The sequence below is a fragment of the Panthera uncia genome (genome assembly GCF_023721935.1).
Source record: "Panthera uncia isolate 11264 chromosome C1 unlocalized genomic scaffold, Puncia_PCG_1.0 HiC_scaffold_3, whole genome shotgun sequence".
Taxonomy (NCBI): Eukaryota; Metazoa; Chordata; class Mammalia; order Carnivora; family Felidae; genus Panthera; species Panthera uncia.
The window spans coordinates 34260767-34287724 of record NW_026057584.1 but is presented as its reverse complement, the minus strand read 5'-3'; the positions used below and the strand labels follow the sequence as shown (position 1 = coordinate 34287724).

General features: G+C 40.1%; 2 protein-coding genes across 8 annotated transcripts in view; one reads left to right on the top strand and one right to left on the bottom strand.

The window, feature by feature from the left end:
• CASP8 (caspase 8) overlaps positions 1-12329 on the top strand; it is a 76023-nt gene extending 63694 nt beyond the window's left edge. For 2 of the 5 annotated variants that reach the window (XM_049615887.1, XM_049615886.1), the window contains 7 exons: positions 341-446; positions 1261-1399; positions 1508-1552; positions 1950-2014; positions 3748-3889; positions 7691-8192; positions 9323-12329. In XM_049615887.1, coding sequence (XP_049471844.1) covers positions 341-446; positions 1261-1399; positions 1508-1552; positions 1950-2014; positions 3748-3889; positions 7691-8192; positions 9323-9458 — 1135 coding nt within the window. In that variant the 3' untranslated portion in view covers positions 9459-12329. Of the gene's footprint in view, positions 1-340; positions 447-1260; positions 1400-1507; positions 1553-1949; positions 2015-3747; positions 3901-7690; positions 8193-9322 lie in introns of those variants that run through there. The other 3 variants (XM_049615888.1, XM_049615889.1, XM_049615890.1) reach the window with 3 other exon arrangements.
• A 93-nt stretch (positions 12330-12422) lies between these two features.
• The window catches only part of FLACC1 (flagellum associated containing coiled-coil domains 1), a 41654-nt gene continuing 27118 nt past the window's right edge, over positions 12423-26958 (bottom strand). Inside the window, exons 9-16 of one of the 3 annotated variants that reach the window (XM_049615893.1) lie at positions 26487-26584; positions 25127-25179; positions 23383-23482; positions 21511-21614; positions 18553-18615; positions 15334-15423; positions 15093-15202; positions 12424-13148 (exon numbers count right to left, since the gene is read on the bottom strand). In XM_049615893.1, coding sequence (XP_049471850.1) covers positions 13028-13148; positions 15093-15202; positions 15334-15423; positions 18553-18615; positions 21511-21614; positions 23383-23482; positions 25127-25179; positions 26487-26584 — 739 coding nt within the window. In that variant the 3' untranslated portion in view covers positions 12424-13027. Of the gene's footprint in view, positions 13149-15092; positions 15203-15333; positions 15424-18552; positions 18616-21510; positions 21615-23382; positions 23483-25126; positions 25180-26486; positions 26585-26958 lie in introns of all 3 variants that reach the window. The other 2 variants (XM_049615892.1, XM_049615894.1) reach the window with 2 other exon arrangements.

Here is a 26958-nt window from a genome sequence, read left to right as displayed (position 1 = left end):
ATCTTTGTTTTAAGGGGAAGTGAACAGAATCAAGTCTCCACTGTGACTCCTTTTATCAAATTGGAAATTATTTATGAAAACATTTCTTTTCTTTGATGTCTGTTTGTTTGTGTATATATGGATGTATGTATGTATTTAAAGAGCTCATGCACAAGCCGAGAAGAGGCAGAGAGAGAAGAGAGAGAATCCCAAGCAGGCTCTGTGCTGTCAGTGCAGACCCCCATATGGGGCTCGAACTCACGAACCGTGAGATCATGACCTGAGCCAAAATCAAGAGCTGAATGCTTAACTTACTGACCCTAAGAAACCATTTCTAAAGTGTCTCCATTTTCCACCACAGGGTCATGCTTTTTCAGATTTCAGAAGATGTAAACAAATTGGAATTGAGGTCGTTTAAGTTTCTTTTGAGCCAGGAGATCTCCAGATGTAAAGTGGATGATGATATGGTAAGACCGGTGTTTCACCAAGATTTGGTCCTGAGGTTGAGTCAGCCAGTGAGAACTGCTGAGACTGGAGAGAGGGCTAGTCTAGTAAAAACAACTTGGACTCTCACTTTTCAACTGGGAGAGAAGAAAATAGTTGTCAGGCAGCAGTGTTGTAGATAGGATTCCTTTGTATACTGGGAAATGCTTCTCACATTAATTATCAGGAGCATGACAGAGTCAGGAGCTACAGAGGAAGATTGATTGTGGAGGTACAGCCTGGTGTGGGACCTTACAGAGCCAGGAAAGACAGTGGTGAGCTGGAGACACCTTCCCACTTGTGTAGTCTCTGAAATCAACTGGGATCTGGAACTCTATGCGTGTGTATGCATGTGTGCGTGTGTGTAAACGCGGGACTGGAGGTGAATCAGGTACCAGAGGCAGTGTTGGGACAGAGACAGTCCCCAGGGCTGTCACCATGGAGACCAGGGTACTGTGTCTTAGCCATGCATCTCAGGCTGTTTCACAGACTTCACACAAAGGTGCCCACAGGTAGTTTCAGCATAGGGCTTGGGGCCTAGGGCCCAGGGCCTGGATGCCATCTGATGTCATTTCTCTATCTTCTCACTTCTATCTGACTGATCCAGAAAACACAGAATTGCTTTTCTAGTGCTATATGGGTTTCATAAGACCAGGCAGGATGTCCTCTCAGGAGGGTCAGCTTGGGAAGCTAGGGTGGGCCCTCTGTTTGGAGAGAATGGAATTAAAAAAAGAAAATCTAATCTAAAAGCCAGTATGTATCAATCCAGTCTTCCAACTTCATTTCTTTTCCTTTTAGAACTTGCTTGATATTTTCATAGAGATGGAAAAGAGGGTCATCCTAGGGGAAAGAAATTTGGACACTCTGAAAAGAATCTGTGACCAAATCAACAAGAGCCTGCTGAAGAAAATCACTGATTATGAAGAATTAAGCAGAGGTAGAAATAACTTGACAGCTGTGAATTAGCAAAATGTATTCTTAAATTGGCAAGTCCCTCTATGTCACGATTGTTTCTAATCAAATATGTGTTTATTTTTTAATTCAGAGGGAAGAATGAGCCTTCAAAGAAGTCCAGATGAATTGTCAAATGGTAATATTGGAAATACGGTTTTAAGACTTACTTAATTTACTATCTGACACCCTTATTGCCTCCTTTCCACACCTTTCTACCACATCTACATCTTAATGGTCTTGCTCTCCTAGTCTCAAGAAGTAGGCTCAGTGCCTGCTTGTCACCTCTACACATTGAAAAACATAAAAAAAGTTGTCAAAAGACATAGACCTTGCAGCCCCAGTGTGGCAAGTTTGAAATAGATGAAGAGTTAGTCAGTAAAAAGATTTTTACTTATTCTGTGGACTGCAAGGATATTACATTCAAGGCAGTCTGTGAATTTTCATTTTAAAGGGGACCTTACGATGTCCTGGGTGCTTTGTGTTTCTTTACCAAAGTATCGTCCCTGCCATGTCTCATTCTCCGTTGCTTGTAGGGGAGGAATCCCTGGCAATGATGGCATTATCGGACTCTCTAGAAGAACAGGACAGTGAGTCACAGGTATGGAGAAATCCCGGTTCCTTTTTTCTCTTCACATTGCAGATTCTAGTTCTTATATTCCTTAGCTTTTAAGCTTCTTAGATAAACTACTAAGGGGCAGACACTTGTGGGAAATTTTGAGAACTATAGAAAATTTTCACAAAAGGACAAATTTTAAAATGTTATTTTTTAAGTTTTAATGTTAAAAAGTGTTGAAATTTTATTTCAAAACCAAAGACAAAGGCATTGGAATAGTTGGTGGGCAGAGCAAGTGAGAACCCTCCTATGCAATTCTTTCAGCAGCTGCCTCAGCCCGAGTGGGAGAAAGCTTTGGGGGGAAAAGTCTAGCAGGACTGGGAAAAGCAAGCTTTTCTTTTAGCTTGATATTTCAAAAACTGTTTCTAGTTAGTGATTTAGGTGTAAGCAGCAAATGCTCATGATCTTGCCGGCTCTATATTTTTGTCTCAAGGAGCCAGTGCATGAATTGCCTTTCTAGACATAATTGCTTCGATTTATTAACCTTCAAAAACTCACCAGCTACATTCTGTTTCATTAGCCTGTTCCCTACTTTCTTTGGCGGGAAGCAAAGGAAACCCTGAAGGTTATCAGTCTAGTGGGAGACTTGAAAGTAAGCTGAGAGAGACCAGTTAAAAGTGGGCTCCTGAGCAGATTACCAGATCTAAGTCTGAAAATCAAAGAGTAACCAAAGTCATGTGGCACTTTGCAAATAGCAAAGTGCTCTGTAAGTGTGGTCCCTATTGAACTGCTAAACGTATTAAGTGCAAGAGAGCTCTGGTAACTTGCACAAAGTCTTAAGGTTATTAAGTAGTAGAGCCAGGAACTTGAGCCCTTAGTGTGGAGCCCTTTTCTCTACCTCGAGGAGCTGCATAGATTTCCCAATACGTGCTGAATATCTCAGCACTGAGACAGCCCTGGGAGAGTCAGAACACAGGGCCATCTCTGACTGATGCTGTCAGGTACTAGAATCTGGATCCTGTAACCTGCAGCATAGCCAAGACCTGCCTGACTAGTGCATCTCTCTCCTCCAATCACTGTGGTCCTGAGAGCCAAACTAAGTCATCGGCTTTCAAAATCCAGGAACCACACTATGTCATGTGTGAAGGGCAGACCCTCAACTGTTAGCCCAGAAACACAGATGAGTTGAATGGCTAGCCAAGGGAATCACAAGGTGACAGACAGGCAACCCAAAGACAGCATTAGGATGTTCATTCATTCATCAACTCCTGACAGAGCTTTCACAAATTAATAAATTCTAGGGTGGGAGGGAGGGGAAAGTGGGTGATGTGCATTGAGGAAGGCACCTGTTGGGATGAGCGCTGGGTGTTGTATGGAAACCAATTTGACAATAAATTTCACATTAAAAAATTTAATAAGTTCTAGTTCCTGGTGCAGATGTTAGCCACCTTGAGCGTAAACTAAAACAAATAATGAAAATATGCTCTGACGACAACCATATTAATATATGTGCAAAGTGCTCAGGAGGCCCAAGTACTGGGACACTGATTTTACACACTAACTGTGGGGCAGAAGTCTGGGGAATCATGTGTCCGGAGAACAGGTGGAAACCAGTTCACCAGAGAAACAATGTCAAGTTGGGGTAGGGACATTGTAAGTACACTTGGGTCCCAGTTTGGCTAAGGGGACAGACTGGCTTCTTACTAGGGAGTCATCTGTTCAATTCTCAAGTGTTTGACCCACAGAGTCAGCTCCTGGGTTGGATTTTTGTTTTCCAGACATCGGACAAAGTTTACCGAATGAAAAGCAAACCTCGCGGATATTGTTTGATCTTTAACAATTATGATTTTAGCAGAGCACGGAAGGATGTGCCCAAACTTCAGAACATTAAGGATAGGAATGGAACAAACTTCGATGCAGGTACAGTAGGACCCTGAAAAGAAATGAAATATTTCTAATGCCTATGTTTTTATCAAAAGGAAAGAACAATGCCTATGTTTTTATCAAAAGGAAAGTACCAACAGGGCCACATGTTTCAGAAAAAAAAAATAGATATATTTCCTGGTGGAAGTGAAGAACATTCTTATGTATTCGTTAGTTTTCTGCATTTGGTTTTTAATTTCTTAATTTCATTTTTTGAAGTGTTTATTTTTTTTTGAGAGAGAGAGAGAGAGAGAGCATGAGCAGGGGAGAGAGGGGAGTACAGAGGATCTGAAGCAGGCTCTGTGCTGACAGCCGAGAGAGCCCGATGTGGGGCTCGAACTCACAAACCATGAGATCATGACCTGAGCCGAAGTTGGATGTTCAACTGACTAAGCCACCCAGGTGACCCTGCTTTTGTTTTTTTTAAATTAATTTTTAATCAGAGTAATGTATCTAGGGTAAAATATTGAGTCTTAATAAAAGACTAATAATAAAAAGCAACAACAAGCTTTGCTTTTTTTTTTTTTTTAATTTTTTTTTTCAACTTTTTAAAATTTATTTTTGGGGCAGAGAGAGACAGAGCACGAACGAGGGAGGGGCAGAGAGAGAGGGAGACACAGAATCGGAAACAGGCTCCAGGCTCCGAGCCGTCAGCCCAGACCCTGACGCGGGGCTCAAACTCACGGACCGCGAGATCGTGACCTGGCTGAAGTCGGACGCTTAACCGACTGCGCCACCCAGGCGCCCCAACAAGCTTTGCTTTTAATTCAACTAAACTAATACTGCTTCTGTAGAATGTATTAATTATTAGGTGTAAACATTGCTTTGGGATCAAGACCATATATAGGAGTTGCATTTATAGGGGCATCTGGGTGGTTCATTTGGTCAAGCATCCAACTTTTGGTTTCTGGTCAGGTTGTGATCTCGCAGTTTTGTGGGTTTGAGCCCCGCATCAGGCTGTGCACAACAGTGCAGAGCCTGCTTCGGATTCTCTTTCTCTCTCCCTCTCTCTCTGCCACTCCCCTACTCATGCTGTCTCTTTTAGCTTGATATTTCAAAAACTGTTTCTAGTTAGTGATTTAGGTGTAAGCAGCAAATGCTCATGATCTTGCCGGCTCTATATTTTTGTCTCAAGGAGCCAGTGCATGAATTGCCTTTCTAGACATAATTGCTTCGATTTATTAACCTTCAAAGACTCATCAGCTACATTGTTTCATTAGCCTGTTCCCTACTCTCTTTGGCGGGAAGCAAAGGAAACCCTGAAGGTTATCAGTCTAGTTAGCTGTTAACTGTTAGCTGTCTCTGTCTCTCTCAAAATAATAAACTTAAAAAAAAATTTAGGGGCGCCTGGGTGGCTCAGTTGGTTAAGCATCTGACTTTGGCTCAGGTCATGATCTTATAGTTCATGACTTTTAGTCTGCATCGGGCTCTATGCTGACAGCTCAGAGCCTGGAGCCTGCTTCAGAGTCTGTGTCTCCCTCTCTCTCTGCTCCTCCCCTGCTCGTGCTCTTTCTCAAAAACAAACATTAAAAAAAAAAATTAAAAATATTTTTAGAAGTTGCATTTATAAAAGTTGGGCTATAAGCGTAGATGAAATTGTCAGTCTTTAATAGAAATGGTCTTTTCAAATATTAAACTAGCCAGAAATTCTTTTGCTCAGCCTATTTAGGATAAGATTGAGAACTTATAGGTTAAATGAAAAAAAAATTGGCAGCATGTGAAAATAGAAATGGTTACTACTAAAAGTGATAATAGAAACAATCCAACCCAACAACTGTATTTTTGAAAATGCCCTTAGCAGGGCCCTTAGTGTGGCTCAACTGGTTGACGTTATGAGTCATAATGTCAGGTAATGATATATATTTTTTTAACTGAATAAAGTTTGGAAAATTAATGTAGGTTGATTTTAATCATCAAGATTCTGCTAATGGTCTCTGTTAACAGTTGTTTATTCAAGCAAATCTGTTCTAAGATTTCAAAAGCCACAGAGCTGAAGCCCACTGACTGTATCACTCATCATCATATACCTTGGTATTGGAGAAACAGGCCTTTGATTTTCATTAATTTTGTTAAAACACTTTTATTAAAATAATATTTGATTGTATTTCTGGGTTTTTGGTCAAAGGGTAGGTATAAATTTGCAGATCTCTAGGATGAAAAAGTCTAGAGATCTAATGTATGACATAATGACTATAGTTAATAAGACTGTATTGAATACTAGTATTTCAGGTGAACTCATCACACACACACTCACACACAGTAATTAAGTATGTGAGGAGATATGTTATCAGCTTGACTGTGGTAATAACTTCATGCTGTACACCTTAAATATATATAATTTTTAGTTTTAAAAAAAGAATCAAGCAGCCTGAAAACGTTGACTTTTACTAGATCTTAGAGCACTAGGGGGAAAAATAATGTTATGCATATAGAAAACAAAGCAATGAAAAAATAATGCAATTACTAATTCCAGGAAAGAAAAAATTTAATAAGAAAAGCATAATTAAGGTATATTTTCATCTTACTATTGATTCAACTAAAAGTTGTAAACAACTGGGGCACCTGGGTGGCTCAGTCAGTTAAGCGTCTGACTTCAGCTCAGGTCCTGATATTGTGGTCTGCAGTCCATGGGTTCGAGCCCCATGTCAGGTTCTGTGCTGACCCTCAGAGCCTGCTTCGGATTCTGTGTCTCCCTCTCTCTGCCCCTTCCCCACTACTCTCTCTCTCTCTCTCTCTCTGTCAAAATAATAAATAAACATCAAAAATTTTAAAAGTTGTAAACAACTGAATAAGAGTTCATATGCTCATCCTGTGGGGTGCCTGGCTGGCTCAGTTGGTTGAGTGGACTCGATTTTGGCTTCAGTCATGATCTCATGGTTAGTGAGTTTGAGCACTGACAGTGCAGAACCTGCTTGGGATTCTCTCTCGCTTTCTCTGCCCCTTCTCTGCATGTGCATGCACTCTCTTAAAATAAATAAACTTAAAAAAATGCTCATCTTCCATAATAGGAACTCAATACATAAGTTACATAAGGCTAAAATTTATAAAATAGTAAATAGCAAAGTGCCCAAATTCGTTACAAGATGGAGGCTAATACCAAAAAAAAAAGTAGTTAAAAGTTGAAAGTGGTTGCATTCATGGAACATGATTGGGTAAAAGGGAGAAATAGAAAAGGGATAGCTTTTTTGTAATAGGACTTTCAGTTCTACTTGACTTTTGAAAGGTTCATATCTTGCATTTTGGTAAACAATTTTTGAGAGTGCTTGAGATAAAATAAATATGGATCTTTTATTAAAAAGTGTTTTGGGGTGCTCCTGTGTGGCTCAATTGGTTGAGCATCTGACTCTTGATTTTGGCTCAGGTTATGATCCCAAAGTCATGGGATTGGGCCCTGCTTAAATTCTCTTTCTCTCTCAAAAAAAATAAACATTTTAAAAAGTAAAATAAATTAAAAAATTTTAAAAATGTTTTTGCTTTTTGTTCTATGTAAGTAATACATTATTATTTAGATTGGTTTGGTACTAAGCCTATATAATAGCTTACCCATCTTATAGCCTAGTTGAGAAAAGACAAAAGGCCAACAATAGCACTCTCCCCTTTCTCATTTGCCTCAGGACTAGAAATGTTTTCTGCTAAGGGCAATAAATATTAGAAAACTATGGAATTCAGCCAGGTGATATAAATGGCCTTGCTCTTCAGTTCTGTTTCACATTCTTTATCTGATCAATGTTCTCTCTATTGGGCTGTGGTCTGGGAATTACTGTGGTGTAATATGACTTTTCTTATTTCACTTTTCAGAAGCTTTGAGTAAGACCTTTAGTGAGCTTCATTTTGAGATTGTGAATTTCAAAGACTCTACAGCAAAGACAATCTGTGAAGTTCTGAAATCCTACCAAAGAATGGACCATAATAACAAAGATTGCTTCATCTGCTGTATCCTCTCCCATGGAGACAAAGGCATTATTTATGGCTCTGATGGGCAGGAAGCCCCCATCTATGAGCTGACTTCTTACTTCACTGGTTCAAAGTGCCCTTCCCTTGCAGGCAAGCCCAAAATCTTTTTTATTCAGGCTTGTCAAGGGGATAACTACCAGAGAGGTATAGCTGTTGAGACTGACTCTGAACAGAAGGAAGACTACTTAGAAATGGACTCATCATTTCAGAAGAGATATATCCCAGATGAGGCTGATTTTCTGCTGGGGATGGCCACTGTGAACAACTGTGTTTCCTACCGAAACCCTACGGAGGGGACCTGGTATATCCAGTCACTTTGCCAGAGCCTAAGAGAAAGATGTCCTAGGTAATTTTTGCTTGCTCTGCCTTTCATTCATTTCTAAATTTCTAGCTATCAATTACATAGTTGTACTTTCCAGGTCAGTTGCAAAATGGGAGAGGGGGCAAGTGTTAATATCTTCAGTTCACAGATGGAAAAAAACTGAGGTACTTACTGCAGAGTTTCTTTTATCTAGCATCTGAAATGATAGGGTATCATAGAGCAGGGAATGATGGTAAAGTCAGCTCAGCTTTGTTTTTAGGTAGAACATGACTGAGCCAACTTAACTGGTTTTGGGAGTCTTCCAAGAAGGTACAATAACCCATTTCAATTTTTAACATCCTCCAGCTCTGTCAAAGTTGTATAATAGCTAACCAACCTTAAACCCTCTTGGTGTGTTGTGGGAGATAAGTACCAAAGAGTAGAAACCCTTTATATTCCCACTAATTTGGCTTAATTTGAAGCCACAAAATGTGGGAAAATATTCTTCTTTCATTTATTATACCCTAAATGATGGTTTTGTAGTCACAGTCCACACAAATGCACATGCAATGGGTGAATAGCAAGAAATCTTCTAGCTCTATATCTCACCATGCTTTAAGTGTATGAAGAGTGGGAATTTCCCATGGTAGACAAAGGAGTGAATCATAACATCAACACCATGTTTTTCTTTTGTAACCTTGACTACGAATGAGCAGGTTGCCCAGCTAACCTGAGAAGAGAGGCTGGTGAGAAAGGGGTGGGGCAGCTGTAGGAGACATTGGGTTTTCCCTTGCCCCAAAGTGATCATTAGATGATCACAGAAGCAATGTTGATCTGAGGCAGAGGATGTTTGGGGGCACTGAAGCAATTATGGTGGCAAGTGACATAGTACATAGAAGAGTAAGGAACAAACAGATCAGGAGGGAAAGAACTCAAATCTGATGTTGACACCGAGGTTTCTGATGGTCAGTAGAGATCTTGAGTAAACCAAAGATAAGTTATTAAGCTCTGAGGCAACTCCTTTACCTGGAAAGCTTTGATACAAATCAGTTTAGCAACTTATGATTTCCAATGCCTGATGTTTTGAGGGAAAGAACTGTCCCTGAGTACAGCAGATGAGAAGGGTTTGCCAGTGTTGTTTCCCCACAGATGGTCACAATGTTGTTGTTTTTCAGGGGCGAAGATATCCTCACCATCCTTACTGAGGTGAACTTTGAAGTGAGCAATAAGGATGACAAGAAAAACATGGGGAAACAAATGCCACAACCTACTTTCACACTGAGGAAAAAACTCTTCTTCCCTCTTAATTGATGCTGTTTAGTTGCATAACACTATGCTTAATTTATTTGTTAGTAAAATGCTGCTATCAGCTTATTTTTTTTTTTTTTCTTTTGGATGGCAGGAAGGGGAGAGAATGGAAGTCAGGACAACTTAATTCCTATGCAAATTCAAGCCTAAATCTCTGGCTTTGCAATAATAGCTACTGGAGATTGATAGCCACAGGCATGGTTTTAATTTTATTTTTGATTCAATGAAAAGTTCCTAAAAAACTTACAGTAGATAAAAAATACAATAAGCATAAATGAAATGTAACATCATAAAGTTCAAAAGCAGTGGCAGAATGTTCTTTGTACATCTCTCATCTGCTTTCAACCTAGAATCATTTTTCTAAATGTTTGTGAGAGACACAGAGCATGAGTGGTGGGGGTGGAGGTGGGCAGAGAGAGAGACACACACACAGAATCTGAAGCAGGCTCCAGGCTCTGAGCTGTCAGCCCAGAGCCCCACACAGGGCTTGAACTCATGAACTGTGAGGTGATGACCTGGGCCAAAGTTGGGCACTTAGCCGGCAGAGCCACCCAGGCACCTCTCAACCTAGAGTCATTGATTCCCTTCAAATTGTTAAGCATTAAATAAATAAAAAATAAAATAAAATAAAAGGATGTTATTCCAAAGCTTTAACCTGGGACACAGAGTTAATGGTGGTGCAGAGATTTCATAAGGCATAAGAAGACTGGAAGTGGAGAAAGCAATTTCCCACTTGAGGACTCAGAATTAAGTGAATGTTGTTCAAGTATTGGGAGAGGATGTTAAGAAAACCATAATTCTCCTCCTTTCCGTGAAAGAACTAATTCCTCATTCTTGGTTCCTATGAGAATTTGTCAGGCTTACATTCCTGCTAACTGGATGCGATTCTATGGGGCAGAATGTGAGGTACAACTGTAAAAGGTGTCGTTAAAAAGGAGACAGTAGGCCCCAAATGGAGTCCCTTGTGCTAAACTTCATGTCAGCAAATTAAGACTTAATACCTAACCAAAATGCAATTCCCCAGGAATATAATCTTTAGTCAGTCAACATGGAATCACCTGATTAGCACTGGTGAAATAATCCTCCTGATTAACTCTTTCCATTCCCCTTAGGAAAGTGACCTAATTCAATTTGATCTTTAAATTTACTCAGTTGAATTTCTGTTGTTTAACAGTATGCAGGGGGATGCCAGTGACCTCCTCTCAAAGGTCACTGAGGGAGATTTTGTGATCTGACCTAGCTAAGAAAACAAACAAACAAAAACCTACCTCGTGTGTAATGCTCCCACATCCAACCTGAGCTCTTCTGGCATGTGTGCTGGGCAATCTCAGAAACATGTGAGCCTCCTCTCCTGAGTTATGAGGAAACCCTGATTTCAGACACCATGACTCTGTCTAGATTTAGATTATACAAAACTGAGGAATGATTTTCCTTGTTCTTATTATTTATAAGTACAATTAACCTCACTTTTGAAGGAACTGATGTTAATGGCATATGAATTTTATTTTTTGTACTTCCAGTCTCTCCCTTTCCAAGCCATCCTCTACACTAATTTATAAGTTTTTAAAAAAATTTTTTTAACGTTTATTCATTTTTTGATAGAAACAGAGTGTGAATGGGGGAGGGGAAGAGAGAGAGGGAGACATAGAATCCCTAGCAGGCTTCAGGCTCTGAACTGACAGCACAGAACCTGATGCAGGGCTCGAACTCACGGACCTTGAGATCATGACCTGAGCTGAAGTCGGACGCTTAACCGACTGAGCCACCCTGGCGCCCCTGTAAGTTTTTTTAAATATAAATTTGAAGATGTAATTTCTTATGTTAAAAGCTTTTTTACCAATTGATTTGCTTTTGTTCTAACAATATTGTGTCCCTTTCATGTATTTGCATTTGCTCTTTCTTTATGTGTTAATTCTACATCTTTATAAACTTAAAAAAAAACTGTTTCTTTAAAGAATGTTTTTTGAATAGTATTTCTTTTCAATAATGTTTTTAACATTATAAAATAGAATTTTAACTTACTGTTGGTTGGAGATTGTTTTGTTCATTTTGTTTTTGTTTTTTGTCATTGACCTCTCACAGGTGGAAAATATTTGGATCGTAGATATGTTTTACTTTAGTTCCCCAGTGTTGGCTCATACAGTTGTAAATTTTAAAAATTTATTGCCCATCTTTTCATGTGTCTGTTGGCCATCTGGATGTTTTCTTTGGAAAAGTGTCTATTTATGCCTTCTGCTCATTTCTTCACTGGATTCTTTGTTTTTCAGGTGTTGAGTTTGGTAAGTTCTTTATAGATTTTGGGTCTGAGTGGCTAAAATTAACAACTCAGAAATAACAGATGTTGGTGAGGATGTGAAGAAATGGGAGCCCTCTTGCACTGCTGGTGGGAATGCAAACTGGTGCAGCTGCTCTGGAAAACAGTGTGGAGGTTCCTCAAAAAATTAAAAATAGAATTACCCTACAACCCAGCAATAGCACTACTAGGAATTTATCTAAAAGATACAGGAGTGCTGATGCATAGGGGCACTCGTACCCCAATGTTTATAGCAGTGTTTTCAACAATAGCCAAATTATGCAAAGAGCCCATATGTCCATCAACTGATGAAAGGATAAAGAAGATGTGGTTTATATATACAATGGAATACTACTTGGCAATGAGAAAGAATGAAATCCTGCCATTTGCAGCAATGTGGATAGAACTGGAGGGTATTATGCTAAGTGAAATAAGTCAGAGAAAGACAGATATCATATGTTTTCACTCATATGTGGAACTTAAGAAAGTTAACAGAAGACCAGGGGGGAAGGGAAGGAGAAAAATAGTTTCAAATAGAGAGGGAGGCAAACCATAAGAGATTCTTAAATACAGAGAACAAACTGAGGGTTGATGGGGATTGGCGGGGGTGGGCGGGGAGAGGGGAAAATGGGTGATGGGCATTGAGGAGGGCACTTGTTGGGATGAGCACTGGTGTTGTATGTAAGCGATGAATCATGGGAATCTACCCCCAAAACCAGTTGCCTGCCCTGTGGGGATTTGAATTCTGATGATTGTTTAGAGAAGGTGGCAAGGATCAGCAGACACTTTTTCCAAAATCATAGTATAGGGAACACGATTGAGAAGTGGAGCAGTGGGGACACATGTAAGAGAGAAAGGATTTTTGGAATTGAATCAACAAATTACATTTTTGCTAGGTAAATGCCCCAGGGGGACAAAAGGTGTATTTCAAAATATAGTCAACATTTAATAGGAACAAGTTCTTCGGATCAGTGTTTTCATAATGAAATGTGTAAATGTGGAAGAGAAAATAGTATAATACCCAGAGAAAGTTTAGATCCAGGTATAGGGAACATCACTTTACAATGAAGAGTCTTGAAAGCCTGTATAACTGAGATGAGAATTCAAACATTCCCAACCACTTAGAAGAAAGGAAATTTTGAAAAGGCAAAAGTAGAACCCAGGCAGCCCAAGAACTAAACTCATAATATACATTTCTCAAGAAACTCTCACGGAAGTTGTCTAAGCCTATGGAGATGGTGTTCCTAACATCTTTTGTATTGGAGAACAACTTTTCTGCTCATAGTTCTTGTTTTTCATTGCTATCATCTTCTAAATTATCAGAATCATTCTCATACATAGAGAGAAACCTCCCAGATCGTTCCTTATAAATTTCTTCATTCTTCACAATTATTTTTTGCCTATAGAGAAAAAGAACATGTATCACTATAGACTCAAGGATAGAAGGGGATGTAGGATATCTGAGGGGAGAGAAATGTGGTTTCATTCCTTCACTGGGGGCAGCTGCACACATTACTTATAGGTTTTTTTTTAATGTTTATTTATTTTGAGAGAGAGAGTCCCAAGCAGGCTCCATGCTGTCAGAACAGAGCCTGAAGTGGGGCTTGATCCCATGAACCATGAGATGATGACCTGAACTGAAATCGAGTCAGACGCTCAACCAACCGAGCCACCAAGGCACCCCATACTTGCAGTGGTTTTGAATTTAATGAGAAATGATATTTAGGTTACCAAATTCTCGAATGAGGAATATTCTGCTGAGGGGAAACAGAGTATGCCATCCCAATATACCTTGCATATTGATTACTTGAGTTAAAGTTACTTAAGCAACAGCCAGTGCAAGAAAGGCCTTCTGACCCTCTTTGTTCCCCTGAAAGTAGGAAATAGATTTTTCATATGAATATACCTTCCCTATACCAGAAGGTAAAGAGATATCCCTATCAGCAGAAATAGGGAATTTAAAGCTAAGAAGTCTGTATAAAAAAAACCTGGGTGGCTTAGTTGGTTGAGTGTCTGACTTGGGCTCAGGTCATGATCTTGCGGTTTGTGAGTTCAAGGCTCACATTGGGCTTACTGCTGTCAGCACAGAGCCCATTTCAGATCCTCTCTTCCCCTCCCCTGCCTGTGCTCTCTCTCAAAAATAAATAAACCATTAAAAAAAAAGCCCCAACAACTCTGTTACTTACTTACTAATTTAGTACCCCAACCCCAAACTTCTTTGTCAATTCTTTACAAATTTATTGTTACTTTGTCTAAAAGGTATAACTGCCTGATTTGTTCACTTCTTTGAGTCTCATATTTTACTGAGCTCCTATACATACAAAATTAAATTTGTTTTTTCCTGTTAATCTGTTTTATGCCAATTTAACTATTAGATCAAAGAACCTAGACAAGAAGGGATAAGTTTTACTACCAAATCAATACAATGAATAACTTCCCTTTATTGAAGTATCCACCAAAAATTTATCCCAATGATTTAAAATGCATTTCCAGTTAACAGTATTATTTCTGACCTCAAGTTGACTTCCACAGGGGCTAAACGCAGCTGTATCTAAGTGTAAACCACTGACACCTAAACCCATAACCCCTCAGGGGACATGGTAAAAACTCAGAACTCAGATGGGTTGTTACAACAGCTTCCAATCGTTCATTCATTAAATATTTATTAAATATCTCTTAAAGATTCCAACTGTATGACATTCTGGAAAAGGCAAAACTACAGAGACTGTGAAAAGATCAGTAATTTCCAGGAGTTGGGAGGGGAAGCAAAAAATGAATAGGTGGAGGGCAGAGGACTTTAGGGATTTAAAATTTATTCACAGAACTGAATAAACTCAAAGACCCTCAGATAAGGGCATCTGGGTGGCTTAGTCAGTTGAGTGTCTGACTTTGGCTCACACCATGATCTCGCAGTTCACGAGTTGGAGCCCTGCATTGGGTACTGTCGGTGTGGAGCCTGCTACAGATCCTCTGCTTCTCTCTCTCTCTCTCTCTCTCTCTCTCTCCTCCCCTGCTTACTCTCTCTGTCTCTCTCAAAATAAATAAATTAATTAAAAAATAAAGATCCACAGGTAAATTTCATGTGCTGTTTTGAATAAAAACTAAGATGTAATAAGGGAGAGGAGTCTAGACACATGCCCAGCACCACTTCAGATGAACTGTCTGTCCTTAGCAGGTGACTTCTGTGGCCAGGCTTTGAATGACTATTTCCCTCCTGGAAGTGCCTGTGCCTTGACTTTATTAAGAAATACCTGGGTTCATCTTCATATCTATTCCTTACCCAAACTCCCTTCCACTTTCTAAAGATAACTCAGCCATGTCTTTTTGAGCAGCATCATGCACACCTTAGATGAATGTTTTCTTCTGTCAGAAGCTGTATGGTGTATTTAAACTTTTCTTCAGTCTCGGCAAGCTTGGTCTGGAGTGTTTTCTCCAGATTTCCCACTGTAGCTTTCTGAAAGACATGTAAATTTTAATTGTTCTCTTTCCCAAGCCAGAGTCATCCAGAGCAAAGCTAGATGGCAGAACCGTACAGAGACCTGGATTCCTCTGCACAACCCTATCCCCACTCCAGCCAGGACTCACCTCTCTCTGGAGTTCCATCTGGGTTTGGTAGAGGGATGTGTTAAGTGATTCTAAGATAACAGATTGTGCCTTCAACTCTTCCTCCATGACCTGTTTAAGAAGACAACAATGTCTATCTATTCTCTTCTGCAGGGTGCCTGGACTAGAATGTGAAGCGTCAACTTTAGCTACTCCTTCTCCTTCACTGTTCAGTCACTGTGCCCTCTTACTTCTATCTCTTTTATGTCTTGCCCATATATATCCTCATATGCAGACTCACTATCACTGTCCCAGAGCCAGCCCTCACCAGAGCTCCCGTGGTTGTCACAATAGCCACCAATCATTCATTTATTAAACAAATATTTATCAAATATCTACTCCAGATTCCAACTATATGACATTGGGGAAAATGCAAAACTATAGAGACAGTAAAAAGATCAGTTGTTGCCAGGGATTGGGAAGGGAAGCAGGGATAAATAGGTGGAGGACAGAGGAGTTTTAGGTAAAGAAAATATTCTGTATGATATTGCAGTGGTGGGTACATGGCATGATGCATTTGATAAAACCTATAGAATGCATAACACAAAGAGTGAGCCCTAATGTAAACTATGGACTTTAATTAAAAATGATGTATCAATATTGGTTCATCAGCTGTAACAAATGTACCGCACTAATGCAAGATGTTAATAATAGAGTATATTGTATGTTTGTGTTGGGGGAGGATATGGGCACTCTCTGCACTTTAATTTTTCAGTAGACCTAACATTGCTCTAAAAAATAGCCTTTAAGAAAAGTTGGTTTGAGAGAGAGAGAGAGCACACTAGTAGGGAAAAGGGGCAGAAGAGACAGAATCTTAAGCAGGTGCTATACTCAACACAGAGGTCATGACCTGAGCAGAAATCAAGAGTCAGATGCTCAACCGACTGATCTACCCAGGCACTCCTTAAAAATAGTCTTTTAATTAGGAAAAACACCTACTATTATAGGCACTAGGAATATTATGATGAATAAGAAAAATATAATTTCTACTCTTATGGAGATACACCCTAGTGAAGGGGATGAAAAAAATTAAATAAAAGTCAATAAAATAATTACAATAATAAATTAAAAACAAACCAAGGATGAAGATAGAACATGCAGTGTTAGTGTGGGGAAGGGATAAATCTACTACATTAGATAAATGCTGAAGAGACAATAAAAATGATCCAGATGGCTCTGTGCTTTCAGATGTCAGCCTCATTTAACTCCTACATGTCTTCAGAGCTCTTCCCATGGAATAAGCATCTTCTCAAGATGTATAAACTAGAGAGGTACCATCTCTCACTGTATTTGCATTGTACAAAGCACTGTACTAGGTCATTTAGCATTCTTTTGTTTGCTTATTCATTCAAAAAAAATCAGCTGGTATTTACTAAATGTATGTGATGTGCCAGGTACTGTTCTAGAAACTGGAGATTAGTGGTAGAAAAAAACAGACAAAAATCTCTGCTTTCATTCATTGAGTTTATCAGGTTAGACAGTTATAAATCTGTATAGAGGAGTGCCTGGGTGGCTCAGTCAGTTGAGCATCCAACTCTTGATTTCAGCTCGGGTCTTGATCTCACAGTTTGGAGAGCCCCTCATCAGGCTCTGTACTGAGTATGAAACCTGCTTAAGATTCTCTCTCTTCTTTCTGCCCCTCTCCCCTACTCATGTGCTTGCTCTCTCTCTTAAAATAAATAAATAAATAAATGTAAAAAATCTGTATAGAAAAATAAAACAAGGAAATGGAAGTGTTGGGGAGGGTGTTAAGCCTTTAAATAGAGTGGCCCTTCAGAAATGGCATTTGAACAAAACCAGAAAGAGGTAAGGAAGTTAGTTGTGTGGATATTTAGGAAAGAGCTTCCCAAGAAGAGTGAATGTCAAGTGCAAAGACCCCAAGTAAAGGATCCTTGACTGTTAAAAATACAGCAAGGAGTCCAGTGCCATTGCAGTTGTGTAATGAAGGGGAAGAAATAGAAGGAGATAAGGTTAGGGGAAAGAATCATGAGCACAGAGCAGGTAGAATAATCCCCAGCCTCAACACAGGACTGGGAATAGTTACATTCCCACCAACCAGAGTACACAGAGTATTGGGTAGACTACTCAGAAGGGTATTATCTCTGTAGGGGGAAAAATTAGCCTTAAACTAAAGACTGCTTTAACTTAACTGCATCCCAGAACAAAGTCCAACAATATTTAAAGAAATACAAAAATATTCAGCACCCAACAAGGTAGTTTGCAATCCACCTTTTTGGTTTGTTTGTTTTGATTACACTTATGCTCAAGGTGGGGGTTGAACTCACAACCCAGAGATCAAGAGTCGCATGCTCTATGGACTGAGCCAGCCAGGCACCCCCTGCACCCAACAAGGTAAACTTCACAATGGCAGGCGTCCAAAAAAAAAAAAAAATTACCAGGCATGCAAACAAGTGAGAAAATATGACCACAAATGAGGAGCAAAATCAATTAACAGAACCAGAAAGGAATGATAGAATTAGTAGACAAGCTCATTAAAGCAGCTATTACAATGCACTGGGTTTTCCTTGCTCCAAAGCCTATCCGTCTACCATGCAGAACATTGAGGCTTGTTGACCCAACAATGCTGAAGCCTTGCCTAAGCTCTAAGATATAATTCCATGATTTTATAATGGCTAGTCTTTTCCCAAACATGTCCATTCTGGATCCTAGTATAAGAAGAATCAGAAGGCAGTTCATGGGTTTGAACAGTTTCCCTTCAGGTATCTCCCACATGGAAGTGTCATAATTTGTCCCAGAAGAACAGAATTCTTTGAGGAAGCTGTTGGGGTTGAGGCACATTTGGAATATCAAGGAGAGGCTTGGAATTAGAGTTGCCAGGGTCAGTATTGTACTTTTTAGAGCTTAAGGGAAGAATTTGGTATTTTACAAATCAAGACTCTTTTGTGGTTTGAGCCTTACTAGAAATGGAATGCATTTGACACTGAAGATCACACAGCATATTGCTCATATATTTGCTCAAATTGCTCTAAAAAGACACAAAGGCTCTGTTTTATAAATGACTTTGTATTATAGTTATAAAGTTCTATTTGACTTGTTGAATCCAGCAAACTCAGCTTTGGGTCTTCCTTTTGTTTTATTTTGTTTTGGAAAATTATAATAGATTCTATTTTATTGAGGGTATATAATTTTACTGGTGCATTTGTAAGATGCTAATTCCACAAGAAAAATGAAAGAGCTTACCTGTTTGGTCTTTCTCAGCTCCTCTAATTGCAAGGTGTCCTTTTCATGTTGTTTCAGTATCTCCTAAAAACAATTTTATTCGGAAAAGGTCAGCACTGGGGTTTCTGGCACTTCTTTCAGAGACTTGAGAAAGCCAGAATAGGATTCCAGAATGTAGTATTCACCAAAGTTTAGATATTGGTGTAATGAAGCACACATTTAATTTGTTGAAGGTAAATTTTGAAAATCTTAACTTATGTGCAATATATATATATATATATATATATATATATGTTTAAATATATAATATATATAAATATATAATATATAAATATATATAAATAAATATATAATATATAAATATAATATATAAATATATAATATATAAATATATATAAATATACAATATATACATATATAAAATATAAATATATAATATATACATATATAATATATAAATATATAATATATAAATATATATATACATTTTTTAAAACTCAAGTTAGTTAATATACAGTGTAGTCTTGGCTTCAGCAGTAGAACCCAGTGATCAATCTCTTACATAGAACACCCAGTGCTCATCCCAACAAGTGCCCTCCTTAATGCCCATCCCCCATTTAACCCATCCCCACACCTATGTCCCCTCCAGCAACCCTCAATTTGTTCTCTGTATTTAAGAGTCTCTTATGGTTTGCCTCCCTCTCTGTTTTTTATCTTATTTTTCTTTCCCTTCCCCTATGTACACCATACACACACAAAAAATCAAAATGGATGAAAGACTTAAATGTGAGCAGGAAACCATCAAAATCCTACAGGAGAAAGCAGGCAGCACCCTTTTTGACCTCAGCTGCAGCAACTTCTTATGTGACATGTCTCCAGAGGCAAGGGAAATAAAAGCAAAAATGAACTATTGGGATCTCATCAAGATAAAAAGCTTCTGCACAGCAAAGGAAACAATCAACAAAACCAAAAAGGCAACCGATGGAATGGGAAAAGATATTTGTAAATGACATATCGGATAAAGGGTTAGTATCCAAAATCTATAAAGAACTCACCAAACTCAACACTCAAAAAAACAAGTAACCCAGTGAAGATCACAATTTCAGACTTTAAGCTACATTACAAAACTGTAATCATTAAGACAATATGGTATTGGCACAAAAACAGACACATAGATCAATGGAAAATAATAGAAAACCCAGAAATAGACCCACAAATATATGGCCATCTAATCTTTGACAAAGCAGGAAAGAGCATCCAATGGAAAAAAGACACATCTTCTTTATCCATTCATCTGTCAATGGACATTTGTGCTCTTTCCATACTTTGGCTGTTGTCGATAGCATCGCTATAAACATTAGGGTTCATGTGCCCCTTCAAAACAATGCTTTTGCTAAGTGGAAACTATGCTTCATGAGAGAGACAGAGAGAGTACCATTTACAGATTCATAGTCAGCATCATTGGAGAAAAAATAGAAGAGAGGAAAGGATGCATGCAGATGATCAACTCTCTCCCCACTAGAGGAATTGTTACTTCTTATTCAGATGTCTGAGCTCTCTATACCCCAGAAGAACTGGACACACTGCACAGCATGTCCCACACCCACATTACTGTTTTGCTCAGTTATAGTGAATGTCAGAAATGGGCTTTTATTGGTGAAATCAGTGGTTTTTTAATTAGCATGATAGTTGGAAATGGACTCTTAAAAATGGAATATTGAAGGTAGATACTATTTAAAAATTTTTTTTACATTTTTATTTATTTTTGAGAGACAGAGACAGAGCACAGTGGGGGAGGGGCAGAGAGAGAATGAGACACAGAATCCGAAGCAGGCTGCAGGCTCTGAGCTGTCAACACAGAGCCCGATGCGGGGCTCGAACTCACAAACTGTGAGATCGTGACCTGAGCCAAAGTCAGACACTTAACCAACTGAGCCACCCAGGCACCCTGAAGGTAGATACTATTTTAGAGACACTGTCCACTTTGCAGGAAAAAAGTACAGGAATCTAACAAAGCCTATAGCCTACACACTCAGGAATGGTGTCTAAGGTTTGATCCCTAAATGGTCCTGTGTCTGCTTAGGAGGAGCTCCAGCTGCCAGATGCTGACTACAGTGGTTACAGAATCCTACCTCTGTACTACCCTTGCATACACCTCTGATGAGTCTTTCATGTACCTAAAAGTTCAGAGAGCTGGTGGTATAACCACTCGGGGCCTGCTTGCTAGTAATGCATGTTTATTTAGTAAATGTCTGTATGTCTGAGACCTGTTTTCACTATGATCTGGCATCAGTATCAAGGTTGTAGGGGAGTGATTAACAAGAGTAGCTACATTTTAACCCCTCTAACTTTTGTTTTTCTTTCAATGTTTATTTATTTTTGAGAGACAGAGACAGAGAGTGAGTGGGGGAGGGGCAGAGAGAGAGGGATAAACAGAATCCAAAGCAGGCTCCAGGCTCTGAGCTGTCAGCACAGAGCCCAACTTGGGGCTCAAACTCACAAACCATGAGATCATGACCTGAGCCTAAGTCAGATGCTTAACCGACTGAGCCACTCAGGCGCCCTTACCCCCTCTAACTTTTAGGTAGATCCTCTTAATTACTAAGAGCTATACATGACCAACTTGCTTAGTTTAGTTTGCTACACTGCCCTTTCTCTTCAGCTACAGTCAAGAATGAGGAGGACATTCAGAGACTGGGAAAATTTGGCAAAATAGGGAATTTCACGTTTTGTATGTGTTTAGCATTCTATTATTTCCCACTAATTTCAGTTTTCATTCCACAGTGACCCTGTGGTAAGACCATGTAGATAAAGGACAGCAAGACTGCCAGTCTACTTGCATATATTTCCAAGGAAGCTGGGAAAGGAAGAATATGCCCATAAAGGCAAAATTGTGCCTAATTACAGAGGCACACCTAGGAACCGGATGTCCCACCTAGGCTTCATGCTCAACCACTCATGTGCTTTGGGCTAAGTTACCTCCTTCTCTCGATTGAAGTTCTCAAAGACGGTACTGTAGGAGTCATTTATTTTCTTCTTTTCTTCTTCTGACTCTAACTCAAACTTTTTTGTCATATTATGTTCTGGGGGTGAGAAGAAATTACGTATATGAGTAAATGTGGGGAAAGCACATGCAGAGAGAAACTGAGAATATCTGAAGGTAATAAAAATTCCAGACTGGGTCAAACTCAAGTTCCTTTCAGCCTGTCATTCAGCCTCTGATGCTCACCTAGAAATGCTTGGGAATCAGGTGAACATGGTGGCAGTTTCCAGTGATATCAGCCATATGGTTTTACTCCTAATGTCTCTGATTTTTGTGTGTGTGTAGTTTGTTTTAGATCTGTTGCTTATTATTTTGTCCATTCCCTCTGCTGAAGTAAATACGTTTTCTTGGATATTCTTACCTTAAAATATAGCTCTTGACTAATGTGACTTTTCCAGCAATAAAATTTATTCTGTACTTAACCCTGGGGTAGAGGTAGGCTTAAACTGTTTCTGGTGCAGGAGAACTTGCCAACTGAGCCCCAAAACCAAAGAGGAGAAAGGAGGGGTGAGGGGCTGACACAGATTTCTTCTTCAGCTTCATGGTGTTGGGAATTATAGGGAGGCAACCCCTAGGCTCATCCTGTGAATAAGCTGGGAATGATAGGAAGCTACCCCTAGAGGGCTGAGCTACACTATGCACAGCTGAAGTCTGCTCTTTCAAAATTGGGTGTAACATCTTAACTTAGATTTTGACAACATGGGATGAGTGTGGTATGGGTGGCCAGAAGTCTGGAAGAAGACCTGGGTTATGTTACACCAGGCTTCTGAGTAAAGCCTCAGATAGGTGCAGCTCCTCATTCCTTTCCTCACCCTTAGTTCCAGGGTCTTCATGCTGCCTTCCTGCAGTCAAGAGTCCCCACCAGGGTGGGAATAGCCTTGAGGATTAACTTACCCAGGGAGTTTCTGCATTTAAATGAGTAATTTGTTGAAAACAACCAAGTCTGATATGAACTGGGGTGAGGTAGGATGTGGTATAGGTTTGTAGAGGCTCCACTCCTACCTCAACCAGTCCTCTAGGTCAGGGAGCAAAGTCTCCATAAATTCCTTTCTTCTTTTTCCACTTAGGAAGATGATTGCTGGGGGTAGGAGGCTCATCCATAACACACTTTTTTTTAAAGTGGGCTCTACTCCCAGTGTGGAGTCCAACATGGGGCTTGAACTCACAACCCTGAGATCAAGACCTGAGCTGAGATCAAGGGTCGGACACTTAACTGACTGAACCATCCAGGGCCTCCATAAAACACTTTCTATGATCCAAACTCTGTGCTAGGTGTTGGAAATACTAAAAATATATAGTAATATATAAATGTATCAAATCAACATGTTGTACTCTTTAAACATATGCAGTGTTATATGTCAATTGTACCTGAAAAATGGAGATCCTCTGGGGGGGATATGGGAATACAGAGGCTCTCAGTATGATTGTGTTGTCACTCTCCCAACAAGTGAATATTTGAAGCTCTAATTCCAGAACATTTTTCTGGAAATTCGGGGTCACTTGTATCCAGGTAACAAGTCAATGCTCCTACAGATGTCCCAGAGCTTGTTCCAGACCATGATGGCTAACCTTGGAATTGGAGAGCTTTGGAAGGTACGGGCTTATACCCTCAAATAGCTGAGTTTTATAAAAGACTCCATCCTTGTTGTCACTTGTTGAAAATTCCATGTACTCTTGATTCAGGAATCCAGCCCTCTGGCCATCACCTTTAGTGAATCTAAGGCTGATGTTCTCAAGCTAAGACCAAACTTAATGGCAGGTTTTTTTTTGGTACATGTGCCATCAAAAAGAGAAGTTCTTGTACTCACTTTGCTGTAGCAGGATCTTTTCCCGCTCCAACTTCTTATCCTTCTCCCATTCTGCCTTCTTCTTCAACCACTTATCTTCCATTTCATCATAAATGCTGTCCTGCAGAGGTACAAAGGCACTATGAAAAGAATCCTGGAAAAGACTGCACACTGGCTCCAGGCACAGCATTGGGCCCTTTAAAGCTTCCCTCACTAGAATGCTTGCTGGGAGTCCCTCTGTGGGTGGTTGGTGGGAGTGAATTCTAGCCCAGCCCATCCAAGGGCCTGTAGAACCCTAAAGTCAAAGGCAAGTTCTGCATGGTGTTTGTCCCACTGAAACTGGGTTTCCTTTAAAGACAGGTAGGACTCCCCTGCTGCAGATTCACATGTCAGCTCCCTCTGAATCATGAATCACTTATCAACAGCTCATGAAGAAACAAGGGAAATGCCTATTAGTTAATTTGAACACTTAGAAAACAATGGTATGTTTTTCAGACAGTGTCTATTTTTAACTCAGCAAATCTAACTTCCTTTGTGGGTGAGGTTAAATAAGCCTAACCTGATGCCAATCCTGTTGGTTGGTTCAGACTTCATGGGGGTGGGACTCCAGGAGGAGGAAGGCCTAGGACCTGGATGCTGCTAGTAACGTCTCAGTACCCTGACCTCCTTTTTTCCCCCAGGTTAGCAGCATAACTCACACTGGGGCCAGACATCAGAGCTCATTTGTAATTGTTTATGGCCATTTAGATAAAGGTTCTCGTTTATCATTTTCAAGACTGGTGGGCAGCTCAGTTTCCATAGAGGTCAAACTCTCTGGAGAGGTACAGACTGAAGCAAACGTAAGGGGAAGCTTACCCACACATCAGTCTGATGCTTCTCCTAGGCTTTGCTCTAAGATGTTTTCCCTCACTGTATCAAGATACATCTTGAAAAACAAGTTTTAGATACAAGCTCAAAACTGAAACTGTGGATGGCAAATAGAATTTCAGAGGTGGTGCTGGTGCTTGACTTGGTTTCCTCCTTTAAGAGGGTGGTCAACTGTCTTTGTTTGAGACTGAGTTGTGTCCCAGGACCCTGAACTTTTGATGCTAAAACCTGGAAAGTCCTGCGCAAACACAACTAGCTGCTCACCAATAGGATGGGGGTTTGCTGCCTCAGCCTGTTCATTCCTCATCTCCTACTCTCTCATCCCACTAAGAAGAAATCATGGCCTGTTTCCCCAGGCCTCCCTCAAATTAGCTGATTCAATGAATGAGTTACATTCTGAGATGGCTAGAGCATCCCATGCCCAGCTGGTGGGGGTGCAGTGAGAGAGTCTTTTTTGGACGGCAATTTGGCCAAATGTATCAAAGGACTTTAAAATGTTTATCCCTTTTGGCCCTGCACTCTACTAAAATCAAAGATGTTACAAAGTACAAATGCTAACAGCAGATTGTCTTGCGGTGGTAATTCTCTTTTGTTGCTGTTGTAGTTGGTTTTTGTATTTCCATTTTTTAGAAACCATGAGCAGGTATTACTTTTGTAATTACAAACATATTTGTCAGTGGGCTTCTTTAGGGACTGGGTGACTGATTCACACATGGAAGCCACCACGGTCTGAAGGTCACTCTCCTCCCTGGGTGTACTTAGTGCCACCTAGAACCAAGGATGCTGGGAATCTGAGGAAATTATTTTCTGGGCAAGTGCTGTAGATTCAGCCTGATGTCATCAGCCAGGAATGAGCCTTGCCTCTTACTTTCATAATCCAAGGAGCTCTGAATCTCACCTGATACATATGAAACATATTCTTCAAATACTTATACTCCTTTCCCATTTCATCTGGACAAAAGGAAAACAACAGGGTCATCATTATTCCTCCGAAATGAATGTTTTCACACTCAAGTGTGAGCTCTCCTGTACTCTTCCTCCATCTCCAACTCATCCTCTAGGTGTTAAAACCATGTTGCACCTCAAGAATAACCCTGGAGGCTTATTAGAAATCTAGACGCCTGTCTTCTTCTCCTACCCCCCACCTCCACCCAGCCAAACCCACTGAATTCAGGTCTCAGAGGAGAGAGGCCTAGTGTCTGTGGATAATATGCTTCTCAAGTGATTCTGATGCATACCAAATGTGAGAACTAATCCCTGGGGGTACACCTACATCTGTGGGGAAAAGAGGAGCAAAACCTTGTAGTATGCGCCTGCTTCCCTCTTTTTAAAGCAGTTTTATTTATTTTTTAATGTTTACTTTTGAAAGAGAGAGAGACAGAGTGCAAGCAGGGTGAGGGGGCAGAGAGAGAGGGAGAGAAAGGATCCAAATCAGGCTCCATGCTGTCAGTACAGAGCCCGATGTGGGGCTCAAACCCACGAACTGTGAGATCATGACCTGAGCCAAAGTTGGACGTTTAACCACCTAGGTGCCCCTGCTTCTCTCTTTTTAAAGTGATGTTTCTAGTGTATGCTGATTTTGAAAATGATACATGTTTTCTTTAGAAAATTGGAAAATCAGCAAGCTATAAATACCCTCTTTTTAAAAAGTAAGGCAAAATAAAGGGAGAAGATTATAGAATTTCTCCTTCTCCCTATGGAGATTAGTCTATAATCTCAGAATTCTGAAGGATACACATTTTGCCCTTCCTGAGGACAGTGTAAATAATGGGATAAATGGCCAACACAACTCTTATGCATTATAAGGCCATATAAATCATAGTGTGCTATTATAATATAATGAAACACCACCATTTTACAGATGACGTAACTTGCTGGATTACAATAATATTATATTTGTAGAGTTAAAAATATATTTTAAGAAGGTGCTTTCACATTCTTATCTCTCTGATAAAGGCAGGTATTATAGTCCTCAATTCTTAGACAGAATAAATGAGACTCAAGGAGATTAAGGACTTGCTCAGATCCTAACACTTGGTTGCAGGCCAGTCTATCACCTGGGCATAGGAGGGACACTGATGACATGGTTTCCTTCTTTTCAGTTTCATTCTCAGTCACTCCCTGTCTCTGAGCTTTAGGAGGACATCTGGAGAGCATAGTCCCAGCCCATCCATGACCATGGGAGTTCTTTGGTCCTAGACCCCCATGGTCAGCCTCTCACCCTTCCCCAGGGTCATTCTCCCCAGTCCAGACCATACCTAGTTTTTCTTGGGCAGCCAGCTTCTCTGCCTTCAGTGTGGCTTTGTAGTTGTTCTCCAACTGACTGAGCTCTGCTGCGTGAGCCTCTTTGAGCTCTCTGTGTGACCCCGGGAGAAGGCCACAATCAGTGAAAACAAGTCCAGAGCTGAGCTGTTACACTCAGTTGATCCCACCTTTCCCCATCACACAGGCAGTTGTGGGCAGCCTGCAGGGCCTTCACTTCCTGACTCATTCTCCTGGCATCCACCCAGAAGAAGGTGAGAAGACCCATTTTTACCAACTATTATTTTGAATGGAGCTGGTGGAGACCATAGACTCCTGTGCTAATAGCACAGTATTTGTTTATGGCTGTCTTGGGAAACTGTAGGCTGTATTAGCATCCAGGATAATTTTAGAGCCCAGGGTCTCTTCAGCCTCCATTCCAGGGGGCAGAAGCTGGCAGTGTTCAAGATGAATGTCAAAAAGAAAGGT